This window comes from Mastigoproctus giganteus, chromosome 3 (assembly GCF_048544385.1).
Source record: "Mastigoproctus giganteus isolate SK-2022 chromosome 3, ASM4854438v1, whole genome shotgun sequence".
Taxonomy (NCBI): Eukaryota; Metazoa; Arthropoda; class Arachnida; order Uropygi; family Thelyphonidae; genus Mastigoproctus; species Mastigoproctus giganteus.
Window position 1 is genome coordinate 199,448,375 of NC_143577.1, and position 19,550 is coordinate 199,467,924.

The 19,550-nt window shown below is 35.9% G+C and overlaps 1 protein-coding gene across 1 annotated transcript in view; it reads left to right on the forward strand.

Annotated features, from left to right (window-relative positions):
• Window positions 1-19,550, forward strand: part of LOC150088566 (dnaJ homolog subfamily C member 17) — a 238,703-nt gene that overhangs the window by 213,692 nt on the left and 5,461 nt on the right. Inside the window, exon 8 of the mRNA XM_090370234.1 lies at window positions 15,198-15,275. Within this exon, the coding sequence (XP_090226360.1) occupies window positions 15,198-15,275 (78 nt within the window). The remainder of the gene's footprint in view (window positions 1-15,197; window positions 15,276-19,550) is intronic.

Genomic DNA, 19,550 nt, shown 5'->3' on the forward strand with positions numbered 1-19,550 from the left:
TATCCTATTCTAAAGTGGAAGATTACCAATGATTCACTACACAGCTACCATTTTCCTATAATAATTGAATTACTCGATAAATCACTCGATGAAAAATCTTACTAGGGTGACAAGAGTCACCCTAGTAAGATTTTTTGCTGGCTCTTCAAGGAAACAGATTGGCAAATGTATAAAAAATTAGCTACACTTGATCCATAAAGCCTCTTGGAGGCAGAGGCAAGTAATCCAATAGTCTTCAATTGATGAAACGGTTGAATATTGTCACAAAAAAGATATTGTACGTAGCAGAATGGGATGCTAGCAGGTCAGCTTTATCCTTGGCCGAAGTGACAACAGAACCATCTGGTTTGGACATAGGTGGGAACAGAGATGGGCAAAAGTTGTGGCCAGTAGCTTTGGCAAGAGACCAGAATGCTCGACTACCATTAGTGCAAGGAGCAAGTTTTCTACTCTTAGCCTGTTCAAACTCTAGTTTGGACTGATTAATAACTGCTTTACAATTGTTGCGAGCTTTGGTGTAGGCAGAAAATGAAACTGAAGAATTAGAAACAAGCAATTACGGTATGCAATGTTCTTCTCTTGAACAGCCTTAGCACATCTGTTGGAAAACAAGGAAAACCAATAATTTCACTGACATGATCTGAGCAAACGTTGACATCAGAAGTTTTGAAACAGTAATCCGACCAAGGAAAAGAACAAAAGAAATCTTGCAGGTCATCCCATTTTGCATTCTTGTAATTCCAAACAATATGAGGTTGGGAATAACCATGAGATAAAGGCTCCATTGGAGAAGAGACCATCACCAATTTGTGATCTGAGGTGCCTAAAGGACCTCTCACTTCTACCGTGTATTTAGAAGGGTTGTTTGTGAGAAAAAGATCAGGTTTGTTGGCTGTATGGTTAGGATTGTCCGGTATTCTTGTAGGTAAATGAACAATCTATGCGAGGTCATTAGTAACTGCAAAAGCCTCAGCATCTCGACCAGCTGGGTCCGTGTGACTAGAAAACGGAATCCAGCTTCCTTTGTGAACATTAAAATCACCAAGGAAAATTACTTCACTGTTAGGAAAGTTGGACTGGAGAAAGTCAAGTTGCAAAGAGAGGAAGTCAAAGAGCTCCAAGTGATTAGTGGAATTGGGAGAAATGGTAGAGACAACAGATGAATTTGTCACAATGAGGTAGAGAGATTTTAAGCCAGAGAAGATCGAAAAGAGGAGATTTCAAATTACCAAGTCTCTGACAGGGAATATCGGAACAGTCATATGCACAAATACCACCTTTGAGGCAAAATGAATCATACAGCGAATAAGTTTGGCAACTGAGATGAGCAGTAGTTGAATCAACCGATAACTGAGATTCTGTCAGAAAAAGTACATGAGGTTTGGCAGACTGCAAGTGGAAATGGACATCGTTGAGATTAGAATTGAGACCACGTATATTTGTGAAATGAATTAGGAAGTGTTTGAGAGGTTTAGATCTTTTCGCAGATAAGCTTACTCTATTAGTTTCTTTCCATTATAATTCCTATATAATTCTTTCCATTCTTTGCTGTGTAGTTTTCAGCTTCTCTTCCATTCTTTTGGTGAATACCCAAGTTTCACTTCCATAAGTCATGGTGGGGAATATACATTGGTTCATTATTTTATGTTTCAGACAAATTGGGATATTGCTCCTCAGTATATATCTGTATTTCCTGAATGCTATCCATTTGAAATTTATTCTTCTCTTGACTTCCAACCATTTATCATTGTTATAGCTAATGACTTGTCCAAGATAGTATATGAATCCACCTTTTCAATTTCTACTCCTTCAACGATTATATCCCTTTCTGTGGCATACTTGTTCATCATTACTTTTGTTTTAGTCATATTCATATTTTGTCCAAAATCCTTACTAACTCTGCATAACTGATTAAGGTTTTCCTCTAATTCTTCAGGATTGTGGCTTATGATCACAATGTCATCTGCTAGTCATAAATAGTTTTGGTACTCTCCATTCACGTTGACTCCTTTCTGCAACCAGTCTAATCTTCTGAAAGCTTCCTCAAGGGCAGTGGCTCACTATGGCCATAGATGCCGATGCACTTAATAAATCCCTAAACAAACCTCAAGGGCAGCAGTAAACAACTTTGGAGATGTTGTGTCTCCTTGTCAAACTCCTTTCTCAATTTTAAATTTGCTACTATCTTTTTCTAGTCTAATAAAGGAGGTAGCATTCTCATATGTTTTCTTCAAAATCATAATGTATGGGGTGTCTATGCCTTGTCTTTCCAGTGCCCAAAACATTGCATTATGCTGTATAGAGTCAAATGTTTTGTCATAATCCATAAATGCCAGGCATAATGGTGTTTATATTCATTTGCTTTCTCCATTAGTTGTGATATTACATGAAGGATATTCATAGATCAGAATCCTGTCCTAAAACCAGCTTGCTCATTCAATTGATTCTCATCAAGTATTCTTTCTAATCTGTTAGCAATGACCGTGGTGAACAACTTGTAGATGTGGGACAACAAGCTAATTGGTCTATAATTTCCAATTTCTGATTTGTCTCCTTTCTTATGCAGCAAAATTATGAATGCATTATTCCACTTAGGGGTCATACCTTTCCTAATGTATTTTGTGAAGAGCCGTGCTAGTTTCTGTCATGTCTCTTTCTCCTAATTTTAACAACTCTACAATAACTTCATCTTTACCCGGGGCTTTTTGATTCTTCATTTTCTTCATTGCATCTTCTAACTCGTCAGGAAGGATATTAGGTATGTTGTATGTGTTGCAAATTTGTGATCCATCTTCCCCACTGCTGGCATCATTCTCTTGCTCCTTATATAATATTTTATAGTAATTTTATGCTATTTGAATTATGCTTTCTTTGCTGTTTATAAGTATACCATTACAATTCTTCAGATTCAGTATCATTTGTCTTTTTGTAATACTGCTCATGACTGCAGATTTGTCCTTTGTTTTCCCTTAATGCTTGTTGTACTTTTTCTTATGTCCTCTCTGATTCTCTTTCTAATGGCTTTGCATAACTTGGTGTACTCGATTTTGTCCTTGTCGGTGTTTATCTTGCTCTTCATTTGTCATCTTCTGTTGATCATGACAGGTGTTTCTTGACTCATATTTTATTCTTTGGATTTCTTTTTACCTATAGGTTTCTCTGGCTTTATCACTTTCAGAAAGTTGTATTCCTCTTCGATATCTTGGTCCTGAAAGGTTTGCAGAAGCTCAAGATGTTCTTAAATTCCAGTACATAATGCTTTTTATCCTCTTCTGTTGTATCAAAGACCTTTATATTACTCGTCTTTTTTTTTTTTTTTCCCTTTCTTACATCTATATCAAGCGTGCATCTTACCATTTTGTGATCACTTTCAACATTTACCTCATTCAGGACAGTAACATCGTATACAATATATCTTCTGTTAGTAAGGATGAAGTTGATTTCATTAGTTGTTAATTCATTTGTGCTGCTCCATGTCCACTTTCTGTTCACCCTTTTCTTGAAAAAAGTGTTCATTACTGACATTCCTCGAGATTCTGCAAGTTCCACAAGTCTTTCATTTCATTCACCAATTCCAAAATTTCCTATAGTTTCCCTTTCTGTGCTTTTTATCTCTTTCCAACCGTAGCATAGAAGTCTCCTATAATGATGACATGAGTGAGTTTTCTGTTCATCTAGAAGTCTCTCGATTTTGGTGTACATTTCTTCAACCTCTTCATCATCGTGGCTCGATGTTGATGCATATATCATTATAACCTTGGGTTTGTACCTCTTAAAAATCCTGAGTAATAATCTTGATACCCTTGGTGATGTACTTTTGAATTCCAAAATGTTTTTTATATTTTTATGGACCAAAAAGCCAACTCCACCTTCACTCATTTCACTGTTTCCGTTGGTGTACAGCAGAATTCCACTTGATAAACTTATAAGTGATTAATTTCTTCTTCTTGTTTCAGCAAAACCAGTGATAATCCAATTCATATTTTCCAATTCCTTTTCCAGCTCTAATATCCTCTCTCATTGTTATAGAATAGATGTGGAAATTTGCCTTTAGCCAGCGGGTGGTTGATCGCGGGAACAAACTTCCATCTCTCATTGTGAAAGTTGACAGCTTAAATAAATTCAAGGCAAAACTAGACAAGGTTTTGGAGTAAGTGGATGGGTGAAATGGGAAGGGTTTTTTTTTTTTTTTTTTGTCTGATGCTGTATAAGCTTGCTTTCTTGCATAATATGGCTCTGCTAATGCCAACTCACAAACACTATTGATACAGCACTGTTTGTAGATGACCTTAACATTTCATGCCATGCAGAAAACCTGCATACAATTGAGAGAATTACAAAGGGTACAGTAACTAAGATCAGCTCGTGGGCACAAGTCACTGTCATTGGAGGCGCCTCCATAGCCAGGTGGGAAGGAGCAGCAGTGCGCAGTACACGCTTCTTGATTAGACCGGGGTTCGAGCCCGTCACCACCAAATACGGAGGATGGGGAAAGGTCAAGGAATGACCACCGCATATCCCGGAGCAATATGGCCTTAGTTGCTAATGCTCCTTAAAAAAAAAAAAAAAAACAACAACAAACTGTCATTGGTTTTCAACTTTGTCTACAAAACACAAACATGTGGTAGTCTTATTAAGCAGTTGCTTATTATGGGTGTATAACTGCATTTATTGTGTCTTAATTAGTGACTAGCTTTGCAAAGGAGTAATAGAAATCACCTTTTTGGGAGACAAGTTTTAAAAAAGTTTTGTTACCCTAGAGTGCATTGGTAATCAGGGTGCCCATAAACAATGGAACTTGTTTTGCAATTTAGTTAATCTTTGACTTATACTATCAAAGACAAACAAAAAAAAGAAGAGTGGAGTACAGTCTATGTCAGGGGTTCTTAAACTGGGGATCGCAGCAAAATTGATAAACGTGATTAGATTAAATATTTATTATAGAACTACTGAAATTATTATACACCAGCGGTTCTTAAACTGTGGGTTGCGACCCCTCTGGGGCATAGCAAAAAAGAATCTGGGATCACTAATACTTTCTTCTTATGAAAAGGTGTTGCAGATAAAAAAAAAAAGCTTAAGAATCTGTAGTCTATGTGACACATATGCTGTCAGAAATAATTGATTGTCCATATTCCATGATCCAAGATTTCCTGTATTGACAGTCCTGCATGGGCAGTACTTGTGCAGGACTTACTGGATGCTGCTCCAGAATACCAACTGTGCATTAATTGTTGGTTAATAGGAGTAGATATATATATATACAGTTTTACTTAAGTGGTTTTAGAAGTTAACAGTTATTGTTTACTTAGAATTATACTTGGAAAAAACTTGTCAGGTGCTATGCACAACCATTTTTGTTCTTGTTTCTGCTTTATGGTGCTATTTTCAGTTTCAGTATAATGTAAACAATAGATTTCTTACTGAACAGCTGCCATAGTAGCTATGGCAGCTGTTCAATAAGCTCTTACCTTTCTTGGTAAGAGCGACCCTTTGTTCCCCTCACCAATCCCGTTGCTCTTCTATGTACTCGTTTCAGCAGTTCAACATCCTTCCAAAAATGAGGCCTCCAGACTAGTATGCACTACTCGAGGTGTGGCCTGACCATTGCCTTATACAAGGGGATAATCACCTCCTTATCCCCTAGCAAAATTCCTGTATATCATTGACAAGACCCCATGAGCTGCTGTGGCAGCCATGTCCACTGCGGAGAAAACTTCATATCTGACATCACGATTACAGTTCTTTTTCATTCGCCACTACCACCCTGAGTGTAGTATCTCACATTTGGTATGTTACTCTGGGATTACTGCTATCCACGTGCAGTACCTTACATTTGTTAGTGTTAAACTTCAGTTGCCACCTCTCAGCCCATCTGCCCAACTTTTCTAGAACCTGTTGCAGTAGCGTACTCTCATTAACAACCTTGCCAACCATTGTATCATCTGCACACTTGTACATTAAGCATGATATGTCTTCGTCAATATGATCCATAAATATAGAAAACAACAATGGGCCCAACACTGAACCCTGGGGGATTCCACTAATAATATTAGTCCACAAAGAGCAGTGTCAATTGATTAGTAGCAACGTGTCCTTAATGTTGTCCTATACTGCTCCAGTTCATACAGCAGTCTTTTATGTGCAACAGTGGGCACCTCCGTGGCCAGGTGGGAAGGAGCAGCAGTGCGTAGCACACGCTTGATTAGACCGGGATTCGAGCCCTTCACCACCAAATACGGAGGATGCGGAAAGGTCAGGGAATCACCACCGCATATTCCCGGAGCAATGTGGCCTTAGTTGCTAATGCTCCTAAAAACCAAATAACTAACTATGTGCAACAGTATCAAATGCTTTCCTGAAATCCAAGTATATTATTATGAAATCATTTTTTGCATCGAGTTCGTTTGTGATCAAATTGGTCAGGCAAGGCTTCCCTTTAACAAACCCATGCTGTGTCTGAACTATAGCTAAAATCTTGTCTAGATTACCCTGCAATGCTTCTTTAACCAATGACTCCATTATTTTCCTCAGAACAGAAGTTAAACCAGTAAGTCTCTAATTACTTGTGTCACCCTTTGATCCCCTTTGTGAATTGCAGATTCATTTTCATGTCACTAGTCCGTGGAATCCAAGGATGCACTCATAATTATGGCTAAGGATTTGCTTACTTCCTTTGCTGCCTCCTTTAATATAAATGGAGAGATCCCATCCAACCCAGTGCCTTTCTTTTATTTAACTTCAACAATTTCTCTTCCACTTTGCTCTCAGTTATTACAAAATCATTTAGATCCCTGTTAAAGTGTGATATACTTCTGGCCTCCCATTTCCCACAGAGTACCTTATGTGTGAATGTAGATAGAAAATATTCATTCAGTTTGTCTATCTGAGCAGGATCATCAACAGTTGAATCATCGATATCAAGTGGACCAATCTGATTCATCTCCATTTTTCTTTGTATCCTTTGACAAAGAATTCTTATCTGCCTTTGCTTGCCTAACCTCTTTTGTGACTTGATTAGACTAGCTTGTATCTACCATAGGCTTCTGTGTTGCCTGATAATTTATATGCATCCCATGCATTTTTCTTCTTTTCCATAAGTCTCATTAGTTCATCTGACATCCATTTAAGCCTAAACCTTGAACAGTATTTCTTGGTTGGTACAAAAAGCATAGTAGCTTCCAAGATTAATTCCCTGAATGCTTCCAATTTAAGCATTCAAGGAAGCTTTAATAGGAAGCAGTCAAGGAATGTTTCCCGTCTGCGGCCTTGCGGGCAATATAGCTGCAGATCCCTACAGACATCTTCAGCCATCCAGTAGAGTCTATACTTATGAGAATAGCTACTGTTATCCATGCAAATGGTGCTCAACACCATATTAGTTTTGTACTCAATTCAGTGATTACTGAGTGTACATTGCAATTCCTGGTGCTATTTGTGAAAGGTGCTGTGGATGTGTAAGCATAGGATGCATCCAAATTAACTATTGTTTCAGCAAATAATGTACCCCATATCAAGAACAGTATGGCTTTAGAAGTTAATGCACTGAATAAATCTTAATAATATTAACAGTATCTCATGTTAGTCTGAGACAGTAACAGTAAAATAAATTAATACCAAAACTATGCACTTTGAGTCAAGGCTGATGTTATGTAAATCTGTTAGTCAAGAACTAAGGCATGGGGATGTGAGAAACCTTTTATCAAATCAGAATAACAAACAAACAATTTTGATAGTACTGTGGAACTTTCAAAGTTGAAAACATGCCTCTCCCTCACTAACATGGAGCACATTGCAGTGGAAGAATTTAGCTACTAGAATTAACAGTGTGTGTGTGTGTGTGTGTGACGGCTGTTCTTTAATTATTATTTACTTTCATGTAATGTACCTATCCCAGAATTTTTGCCATTCTCTGAAAATTCTTATATAAAATATGTATATGGAGGGTGATGTATGTAGCAATTCCAGTTCTGTGTGTTTTTCATGCTATTTTATGCTGCACTGCATTAAATTTGAAGGAATATTTTAGAAAGCATTTACAAAAGGATGTAGTGCATGATATTATCTTGTTTCCTCTGCAGCCAGCAGTTCAAAGAGTGATATTTATAAAATAAAATATTTTCTGTGCTAATACGTATAAATCCCAATCATCAGTTTACACTTGTGTTTTATTGAGTTGAGTGTTCCATTTTTCCTTTTTTTTCATATGTTAAAAATAAGTTTTTTTTTTTTTTTTAGAAATAAACAAGGAGTTACCTTTTATTCAGTCAGTGGGGTTTCTTCTTTACCAATTCTCCTTATGCGAATAAATTACGAAGTGATACGTTAAAACAATATTGCATAATTTAAAACTCATAATGTATTTCTCACTACTGACACAACTGCAGTCCAATATCCGAGGATCACAGTGGTGAACCCCAACCCAACCCCAGAAATATCAAACCTCCCATGCAACCTTTAGTGAAGGAAGACAGTTTGTCATAAATGCAAATTTGAAATACGAATGAAATACTATTAAAATGAGATAAAAGTACGATAAAACAATGAGTTTAAAATCCACAAAAGTACCTCCCTTAAGCAGACCAAAACTTTTCGACAAATGTCATGTTCACGGGGTGGAATGAAACTAACGAAACGTGTGTTCGGAATCTTGTAAATCGGAGATTAGTCTTTGGTACGCATGCATTCGAATGACCACGAATCAGATATGAGAAATGGACAATGAGTGTTAATAGAGTTTATTGTAATTTCATTTCTAAAGTTTCGGCAATCAATAACTTAGTATAACTATGTTGAATATTTAAAATTTTGGCTTCGTTAAACAGGAATGTGTTGTTTTCATTTATCGCATGGAATGCTAGTTCCGATGCATTCACACATAATGCACAGACTGATGCTTCATGTTGCTTAACCTTGAGTTTAAAATACATCTGGTAGATCCAATGTAAGAAGAATCGCAATCCTTACATGAAACTTGGTAGACGAGGTCGTGTGTTTGTTCGGAGGACGATAGTACCATGTGATATTTTAGTGTTGCATATAATTTACAGCCCAGTTTTGCTATTATTTTCATTTCTGTACCTCTAAAAAGGTTGGTAATTTGTCTATACCAGTTTTGAACATAAGACAATTAAATAAAATATTTTTTATTAATCCTGTCATTAGGTTTGTTATTGATTATTTTGTCTTTAGCTTGTAATTTAATGCTATTTATAGAGGTATCCTCTATTTGGAACCTATTTGTATTTTCCTATTTATAAGATGCCAAACACACGTTTCGTTAATTTCATTCCACTCTGTGAACATGACACTTGCCAAAATGTTTTGGTCTGCTTAAGGGAAGAAATTTTAGTGGATTTTATCGTACTTTTATCTCATTTTAATAGTACAGTCCATTCCGGTTATTTGGGACACATTGGGGCTAGTGCATTTTGGCCCGATTAAGCGGCTGCCCCAATTATCGGAAGTTTCACATAAATAGTTAAAAATACAATGTAACCCACCTACCCCCCTTTACAATTGGTTCACTGTACAATCAAATCACGTTGCGACGAACTCAACATAGTAAAGTACCGTTCACTGTATGATGTGCAGTAAGTGCTGGTCATTGTGATCACGTTTGTGAATTGAATTTTAATTCTATTAAACAGCGATTCTAATTAGCGAAAATAGGAGGAATATTATCCACAGGTTATAAAAGTAAAGATATATTAAACACAAATTTACCCTTTATTACCTTACCAATTAAAAATGAAATGATACGTGAAAATCGGAAGAATATACGTGATAATCGGAATAATTAATACGTACTGTAATATGTACATACAAACTAGTTGACATTTGTGGGTGGGGGTTAAAATTTAAAACAGTAAAAAGATAAGCAATCAATAACAAAGAACATGGCGCACACAGATTGCAAGTAACACAATACGTGCAAGTGAGAACGGAGTAACAAGTTACAAAGCTTTAAAAATAGGAATGAAGAGAAGATCTGAAAATTAATTTTTTTTTTTTTTATGATTGAAGATTTCATTAAAGTGTAAACACATTTCACCATAATAACCCACAGAATTCCAGCTGTCGGTATTATCACAAATTCAGTAAGATCGAATTTACTGTCATCTGTTTATGATAGATTTCACTGACAGAAAAGCCTAATTGTTTTTATTGTTTTATGGTTGTGACCTCCAAAATTTCGACCGAACCACGTGGTACCATCGCATACAATCGTAGGGTAATCTCCAGTGCTGCGGTCTTCTGCCCCAATTAAACGGCATGCTGTCCCAATTAAGCGAAGTAAACCCTGGCTATTTTCTCGATTGGTTTCTGTTTTTTAAGATTTGCCCCAAATAAATGGCTGTCCTGATTAACCGGTGGCCTAAATAACCGGAATCCACTGTGTTTCATTTGTATTTCAAATTCGCATTTATGACAAAATGTCTTCCTTCACTAAAGGTTTCATGGGAGGTTTGATATTTCTGGGGTCGCATTGGGGTTCACCACTGTGATCCTGGGGTGTTGGACTGCCCATGTGTCAGTAGTGAGGAACACATATGAGTTTTAAGTTATGTAATATTGTTTTAACGTATCATTTTGTAATTTATTCGCATAAGGAGAATTGGTAAAGAAGAAATCCTACTGACTGAATAAAAGGTAACTCCTTGTTTATTTCTAAAATATTAATAGAACGTAGGAAAAATTGAGCATATGTAAGCTCTCATCTTTGTAGTTAAAAATAAGGTAGAGGTGAAAAATGCACTTGGCATATAATTATCTATGGATTTTTAATGTGATTGCAACCATGAAAAACATTTAATGTGTTTGATGTGGTAACCCAAAATGTGAGGAAGGGTCAACAGTGGTTCTGGAAGTTCAGGCCAGGTTATCATTTCAGTGATTTACCTGCTGATTATCTGTGCACTTGAAGATCCTTTTGTGACTCCTGAATAAGTTTTCCAGAAATTAAATTTTAAATTTTGCTCATTCTTCTGGTTATCACCATCTGGGAAAGTATCAAAATTTGGGATGTGAGTTCCATACATAAAAGTTTGACAAGTTTCAGGACTGAATCTGTTTAAAGAAAGCCAGATGTTAGAATGGTGGGGGGATATTTTTCAAAATAATTACTCTGAACAGCTACATGCATTTCAGATCATTCATAGAGCTGTTGGAAACGTTTTCTAAATTTGTTTGAACTGATCCACCAATTCCTTTGTCTTCTTTTATTGTCCTCTGCTGTCAAATCCATATCCTTTCAGTGTGGATTTGATTTTAGGGTATAAGAAGTAACTGGAGGAGATAAGGGAGTGTGTGTGTGTCCATAATCCTATACTTTGCCAAAAACGTTGGTGAATTCTTATTTTGTGAAATTCAATTTCTTATCCACTTTATTTGGTGAATTTTTTAAATCAAACAATCCAAAACTTGAATAGTACTTCTTATTCGCTGTCTTACCTGGTGTGGAACAAATTCCCTTGCTGTTAAAGAAAACAACCACCATCACTTTGGTTTTTGATTTTTAAAAATAACTTGTTTTGTATTCTCAGAGAGCATATTAATCACCATTTCATGTCTCTTATCACCATTTTGTCTCTTAGTTTGTGGATCATATTCAGAGCTACAACTCATCTGTTATGACCAAATTGAACAAGGAGGGGTCATCAGCTAAACAGTGCAGAGTGAACCTAGCATAGATCTTCTATTTGCGAAAATCTTCTGTCAGGATTGCACCACTTTCTCTTCTCTGTTAACGTGGTGTTCTATCATTTGAAGAGTAAGTGTCATTTAATGATCAGACGTAATCATGTGCAAACTTTTTCAGCCATTTCTGGGGTTTAAAGCATTGTTTGAATACAATGCTCATCATCTTCCAGCCATCCTGAAGTCTTGCAAAACCAGTGAAAAACATGAAAGCAAGATAGAATATCATTGTTTAGCAAACATTTGTATTACCAGTTTGTAGGTTTTAGATGAAACAAGTTTTTTTTTTTTTTTTTTAGTTTTTCCACAAGTTGCTCTTTGTTCCATCACTCAACACAAAAGCTCTAACATAACTGCATGCAGACTATTTGTGATACACAAATAACCTTGTGAAAGGAAACAGTCAAGTAGTTCACTGCCATGGTTCATTGCATCGCAATCCTGTGTATTTTGAAATATGTGCAGTGGAATTTATCCTGGTATTTAGTTGTCAAACCTCTTATAATTCAAAGAATTTTAGAGATTGGGCAGATGTTTGTGCTTCACTGAATTCTTGTAAACTTCAAGCACTGTTTTTGAAGATGATTTTTTTTACTGGAGATGAATTGCTTCATCACAGTGATAAATGTTTTGGACAGTGTGTTTGTGCCAGAAAATCTGTTATTTCACAGCCAAAACATAGCCTTCATTCCTGAAAGGTGTTGTGTGTATGCTTGGGGAGATATTTGGAGCATGATTTATTTTGAAGTTGCAACTCAATAAAACTACTATAGTAAAAGTCTACTATGAGCAACACCAGTGTTTGAGCACTACATTGCAAAAAAAAAATGGACAGAGAGGTATGGATTTTATCAAGCCAGTGCTCATCATTATATTGTGTGAATTGTGCAATAAAATTGAAGGGGCTTAAGTGGGGGGGAAAATTCTGCCTATGCCCTATTTGCACCTGTTCAGAAATATAAATTTCTCTTTATAATACTATCTTTATGAAAAATTTATTTGAAAGATTTAAAGGTTAAAGGAATTTTATAAAATGTGGTATGGAAATACTTGTAGGAGGGTAGTGGAAGTCGTAGTAAACAAAAGAAAACCTCACTTATTTCAGTATAGTTGCATTTTCATTTTAGAAAAGTGAGGATAAAGATCACGTTACTTATGGAATGACATTATATAGTCACATCTCTTTATAGCAAGTAATTTTTAACATCTCAGCATGTTATAACGACCTATGTGATAGGTCTTGGCCAAATTCCCATAAATTTAATGCTGTTTATATTTGTTAATGTTAATCTAATGCTTACATTTGTTATAGCAACCTGAAAGAAAAGCAAATTTTCTGTAATGACCCAAAAATTTCTACCCCTCTGTTGTCTTTTTATTACAATATTCTCATTTCAAAATGAAATAAAAAGTTCCTTTCAAATCAAAATGAGCAAAGAAAAAACAAAAAATGCAAAAAAAACCATTCCTGTGGATAAGAAATATCTTTAAAAAATAAGGCTAAATTATTTGCAGATGGGATTAATATTGAAGATTTCAAGTGTTCCATGGATGATTCTGTAAATTTAAGACTGCTCATGGGCTGTCTTTCAAAAAAGTGTGCAATGAAAGTGCAGCCATCAACACTGGCATTATGAAAGAATGGAAGGAGAATTGTTTAAAAAAATGTTTTGTTGACATATGAACAGAACATCTTGAATGCTGATAAAAACTGGACTTTTTTTTTTTTTTTTTTTTAGTTTCCACCAGAAAAACAATATAAAGGTGAGAAATGTAGTGACAGAAAAAAAGGCAAAACAGTGGATTACCATTCTTCTAATAGCAAGCATGTCTGGCACAGATACAATTCTTCTCTTAATCATTGGGGAAACCTAGGGCAATGCTAGTCTTTGTGGTGTCTGGGACAAAATGTTGTAATGGCACCTAATTCATGTTGTATCTTAATACACATATATATATATATCTATGCAGTGTGGCAAGTACCTTACTTATGTACCCCTGTCGCTGGGAAAGCCCAGAAGCTCCGATGCTTTAAAGGTTCGGAGACATTACCTGCTATGTATTAATCAGAATAAGAGGCTGGAGTGTCATCTGAAATCTAAGAAGAATGGCTCAGAGAATTAGATTGCAAAATGAACAAGAAGAACAGAAAAATTCTGCAGCTAACTGCAACCCCTCATTTCCAAGTGAATGGCCTAGTGCAATCACTCTTCGGTACATGCCACCTAATATGACAACCCTTCTTCAGCCACTTGGTCAAGGTGTAATCCAGTACTTTAAAAAAAACTGTCAGAGAATGCTATTAAGTGAAATTGTGCTGCCTCAAAAGCAATGCAATTCAAAATTGGTGTTGCAGGCAATGTTTTTATGTGATAAATATGAGATGAGGTCAACAAAAAAGTGATGTCCAACTATTTTAAACATATGCTAGATTTCTTGCCTTGAATAATGCAATGAATAAAATTTCATTTTTTCTTCTTTCTATTAATCATGAAAAACAGTCCAATAGTGAACAAAACTGGAGGATGTGTGTCATTGCCTAAACTTAGAAGGAAACGTAGTTTGAAGAATACACCAGTGGATGCAGACATTATGTGCTTTGTGATATGAACGAATGAAGAAATTCATTGAGACATAATGGAACCTAAAATTTGTGATGATGAGTAGGAACCTACTGTGGTTGAGCAAGAAGTTTTGTTGAAGGGCATTCATCAAGGATTAGAACTTGTACATTATGTTTTTTCAAGTGCAGCCTAACTGTGAAAGTGAATAAACTGCTATCATGTACCTTCATAATTCTCTTTTAAAATATGCTCTGCCATTGAAACAGCAAATTTTTGACAGATTTTAAAGTCTATGGTTAGGCTTACTGTACATGCGCAATTTAAATTTTACTACGCTGTGCAATCAATACAAAATATACAACCTTCATTTTCTTGTTTAATATTGTAGTACATATTCTGAATTATACTGATTGTATCGTTAGAAGTACATAAAATATTCAAAGTTTTCTTGTTCTTTTGCTAATTTCACAAACTATCAATATAGTGACTTTTTCTCATTCCCCTGGGAGTGGGATTCCTATAATAAGCTTCAACTGTATTACCAATATTTAAAAAAAATTATTTAATAAATGATATTCTGTTTTTATGCAAATACTAAAGAACATTGTGTAGGAGCTTAAGAAGTTTAAGTTAAGAAAACTCTTTTAACTTAATAATTATACCCACATGATAAATAAATTATTTACTAGTATATATTACTAGTAGACTACTGTTGTAATTTAAATTTAGTGTGGATTACTATTTAAGGACACTTCCCCCAACCAAAAGACAGCTTCCCATAGTGACCTGAAATGTAATTTGAAAAAAACCTGTTAATATGGGTGCAGGGGACTTTGTCAGGAAATTCAATAAACTAATAGTTATCATATGGGTATAGTGTTTCTTAACTTAAGGAGATATTCTGTTCATTTTGTTGCCTGCATTTTTATATAGGCAAGATGGAGAGTTTCAAGAGGAGATGAAAGCAATGGAGGGTATACACAGGAAAAGCTTATAGAACGTTTCTCAAAGGTAGAAAATTTCCTCTTTTTTAACTTTTTTTTCAGCTTACAAGTTTTAATTGCTTATGTATAGACTTAAGATATGGTAACATGAAGTTACTTTACTAAATGTCTGAAGCAGGAACACTGCTTACTTTTATACAACTTTTACCACAAGATCATCACTTATTGCAATTTCTGTTTGGTAGCAAAGTTTTAGATGATTTAGGTAACAAGCATTGCACAATACCATGTGGAAAATATTAGTATTTACAACATGATGCAAGAAAGCAAAGCTTACAGCATTAGCTAAAAAAAAAACGAATTAATTAATTAAATATTTTCCCTAAAACTTTTACCAAAAGATCATCACTTATTGCATGGCTGAATGCAAATTTCTGCCAATGCCATCCTTATAAAGTTGTGAATGTAGGTGCAAAATGCTTATTCAGTTTATTAGCCGTCTGTATAGGATCATCAATAGTTGCCATTCATAACCAATGGGTCAATGTGATTCCTTCCTTTCCTTATAGTGTTAATATAAGCAAAGAATTTGCTTGTTTTCTTTGCACTCTTAGCTAAAGACTTCTTGTAGTCTGCCTTAGCCTGCCTAACCCCCAAGTACGAGGATTGGTCATTTAATTCACAGACTGGTGCAGGGTCTTATCTTAATTGTCATCATCTGAATCTTCTGTGGATTTTTCCTTCTCGAAATATTCTCTCTCTTGAACTTTGAACACTTTTGCCACTGTCGTACCCACGCATTAAATGCTTCTTGTTAGCCATTTTTCAAAAGACTGAGAAGTGCTTCTGTTGTGCAAAGCATCATTGTCGGATGCAAAATGCTTTGCCTTTGAGAACTTTCTTCAGCCGTGGAAACAGGAATAAATCACAAGATGCTAAGTCCGGTGAATAAGGGAGATGCGACAGAACCTCAGCACCTATGGCAGCTGCACAATATTATCTGTATGGGGCCTGGCATTGTCTTAATGGAGAAAACACTTCATACCAGAAAGTTCTTGACATTTCTCACAGATGCCACAGCAAAGTTTGAAGATGAGAACCTCAGAGTATGCTTCCTTATTCATAGTTGTTCCACGGGGCACAAAATGTGTAACAAGAATACCTTTTATATCAAAAATCACAAGAATCATTTGTTTGTCAGCCGAACGAGAAGCTTGAAATTTCTTAGGTGGTCTTGGTGAATCAGAATACTTCCACCCACTTGACTGTTATTTTGTCCCCGATTCATAATGAAAAATCCAAGTTTCATTGCAAGTCACTATTCGATTTAAGAAGTTTTAACTGTGTTTCAAAACAGTCAAGCATTTATTTGCACAAGTCTACTCTTGCTGTTTTTGTTCTGGAGTCAAATTGTGTGGAATCCAAAGGTCACAGATTTGCAACATTTTCAAGTGATCTTTCACAATATTGTGAGCACTGCCATATGAAATGGACATTATAACAACTAATTCATGAAGTGTAATTCGCCTGTCTTCATCCAAGATTTCCTGAGCTTTTGCGATTTGCTCAGGAGTTGTTGAGGAGGAAGACTGACCAGATCTTGGGTCATCTGCAACAGACTCACTGCCTTCACTGAATTGCTTGACATTTAAAAATGGCCGTCCTACCAAGACACTCAATACCATATGCTTCATTCATCTCTTTAACTGTTTCCAATGCATTTAAGCCCCGTCTGACACAATAATGAATCACATATCGCTGTTCAATCTGTTTGTCCAACATAATACTTGCTTTAAAACAATCATCAGTGACACGCGGCTAAAATAAATTCTTCGTGCAACACTAGCTCAACGAGTACTGGCATGTGCACACAGTCTGCTCAGTAGCGATCAGGGAAAGTGCCTCTAGTGAACAGTTATGGAAAGTTTGCACGGTAAACATGAAATCTTGCACCAGTCCATAAATTAAATGATCACTCTTTGTAACTTGATTACACACTAGTTTTTACTTATTGTAGAACTCTGTATTCCTTGACAATTTATAATCATTCTGCTCATCAGTTCATCTGACATCTGTTTTGTTCTAAATCTTGAACAGTATCTCTTAGTTGGTATAAAATGCTTAGTGGCCTCTATGGTACTTCTCTTAACACTTTCCATTTGGCACTTTGGTTTTTAATATCACTTGGCCCATTTAAGAGTCTAGCCTGTTGTAATCCCTTTTGTTTGAACAAAATCCCTTCCCTTTACTGTTGACAGTTATTTCTTTGAATTAAACCCATATCAATACACTGATCACTGCCACTTAAAGGTGCCTTTCTTGAAGATTCTTAATACAGGTGACCCCCCCGCTTAACGCTGATAATTCGTTCCGTAAAAACAGAGCGGAGTGCTAAGCGAATCCGCGCTAAGCGAGTGCTGCATTCCCATAAGGTAACATATGTATTTGTGAGTTGCGGTCGGTGCCATAGGATATTTCCTAATCGATAATAAATGGTTGTGAAAAGATGCACAAATGTCGGTCAAAATATTTAATATTCAAATATTTGTACATATAAAATATTCTGCATTACATACGTATATAATTATGTGGTAACTACTTACGCATCAAAATTAAACTTACAATTCCAGTTAAAATCATGAATTTAATTGATCTAAATTGATTTAATTTAATTGATGAATTTAATCATGAAAAATGTGTCGATTTTGGGTTGAACTTTGGCCTTCTTCCAAATAAACTAAAAGGGATATTAATTTTAAATCTCCCGCAGCATTACCATCCAACAATAAAGTCAACCGATCCTTCGCCGCTTTGAAACCTGGCATGCCTTTTTCTTCTTTCAATGTGAAACTTCTTTTAGGCATTCGTTTCCACAAAAGTCCTGCTTCGTCTATGTTAAAATCTTTTTGAGAAGTATAACACATAATATCCCTCTTCAATAATTTTAACAAGTTCTTTTTTGAAAGTTTCGGCTCCTTTTGCACTTTTGGCTTCTCCCTGGATTTTAAATCTATTCAACCAGCCGTTACTAGTTTTAAATGGTTCCACATTTTTTTTTTTTTTTTTTAGGTGAGTTTTCTTCAAATCATCATATTGGCTAATCTCTCTCTCTTTTATAATATTTAACTTAACTGAATTCTGCATTGGATTGCTGAGAAATCAGTTTGCCTTTCTGAGAAAAAGAAAAACTTCCCTTTTCCCTCTGTTTTGCTTGTAAGCAACCAAAAGACTTTGGAGTTTATTCAGTGAGAAGCTTCTTTTAACACTCACTTTAAGTCGCAATCAGTAAATTGTGGATCCTGTGGCAGTCTTATTCATATCTCTAACAAAGAGAGAAATGAATTGAAATCTTGTTAGAGATTAACATAAATCTTCATATACTTAAAGAACATGAAGATTTCTGTTTATTGCCCTGCAACTTATGTTGCCAAAATCTAGTGCATGCCCAGTCTAATTTAAAGGAGCTCTTGGTGATTGAATTATCAGCTGGTGAAATGAGTGAATTTAAAATCAGCATTCCAGAATTTTAGTCTTTGAGGCTGTCACAGATATTCTCTCAGTTAATTTAACCTGAGATTGCTACCTGGGAGTCTAAAATGCTGATGGAACTGATATTTGGGTGTACACAAGTTAAGTGGACCAAATTTCTGCAAAGTTTCGTCAGTCTGTGACATAGGCAGGGGTCAAGGTGTGCCACTCACACAACACATAGGAGTGCTGTCTGTGTTACCAGGCAATACTAAGTGGTAGATGACTCTCATCAACTGGTGCAATACCACCACTTTGCTTATTGGAGACTTCAAGTGATTGAACCAATGTTTAGTCACCAGAGCAAAGCTCTGGCAATCCCCTTCCCCCCATCTCTTCCATCATGCACTATGGTTGGTGTCTTTTGAGGTTATGATGGACATCCTGGCAAGATCCAATCTTCCTTGCATTTCAAGAGTACAGCTATAAATCGGTGTTCCACAGGCCAGCTGCTAGATAGTCCACTAAACAGAACCAATTGGTAACTCTATATGAGGCTTCTGGATTAACTGCCAACTCTTAAAACTATCTAGAAACCTTCCATCTGATCAATGATCGCCAGTGTGGATTTCGTCAGTGTCAATCCACTGGTGATATTCTGGCTTATGTTACTCATCTATGGATAAATTCAATGGAAAAGTTTGGTGAAACTCAAGCAGTTCTTCTTGACATTTCAAAGGCTTTTGATTGTGTTTGGCATAAAGGTCTTCTAAATAAGCTTCCATCTTATGGTTTGCCAACTGTTTTTTGTAATTGGGTATCCAGTTTTCTCTCAGACTGCTCACTGCAGGTAATGGTAGGGTTTTCTCTGTTC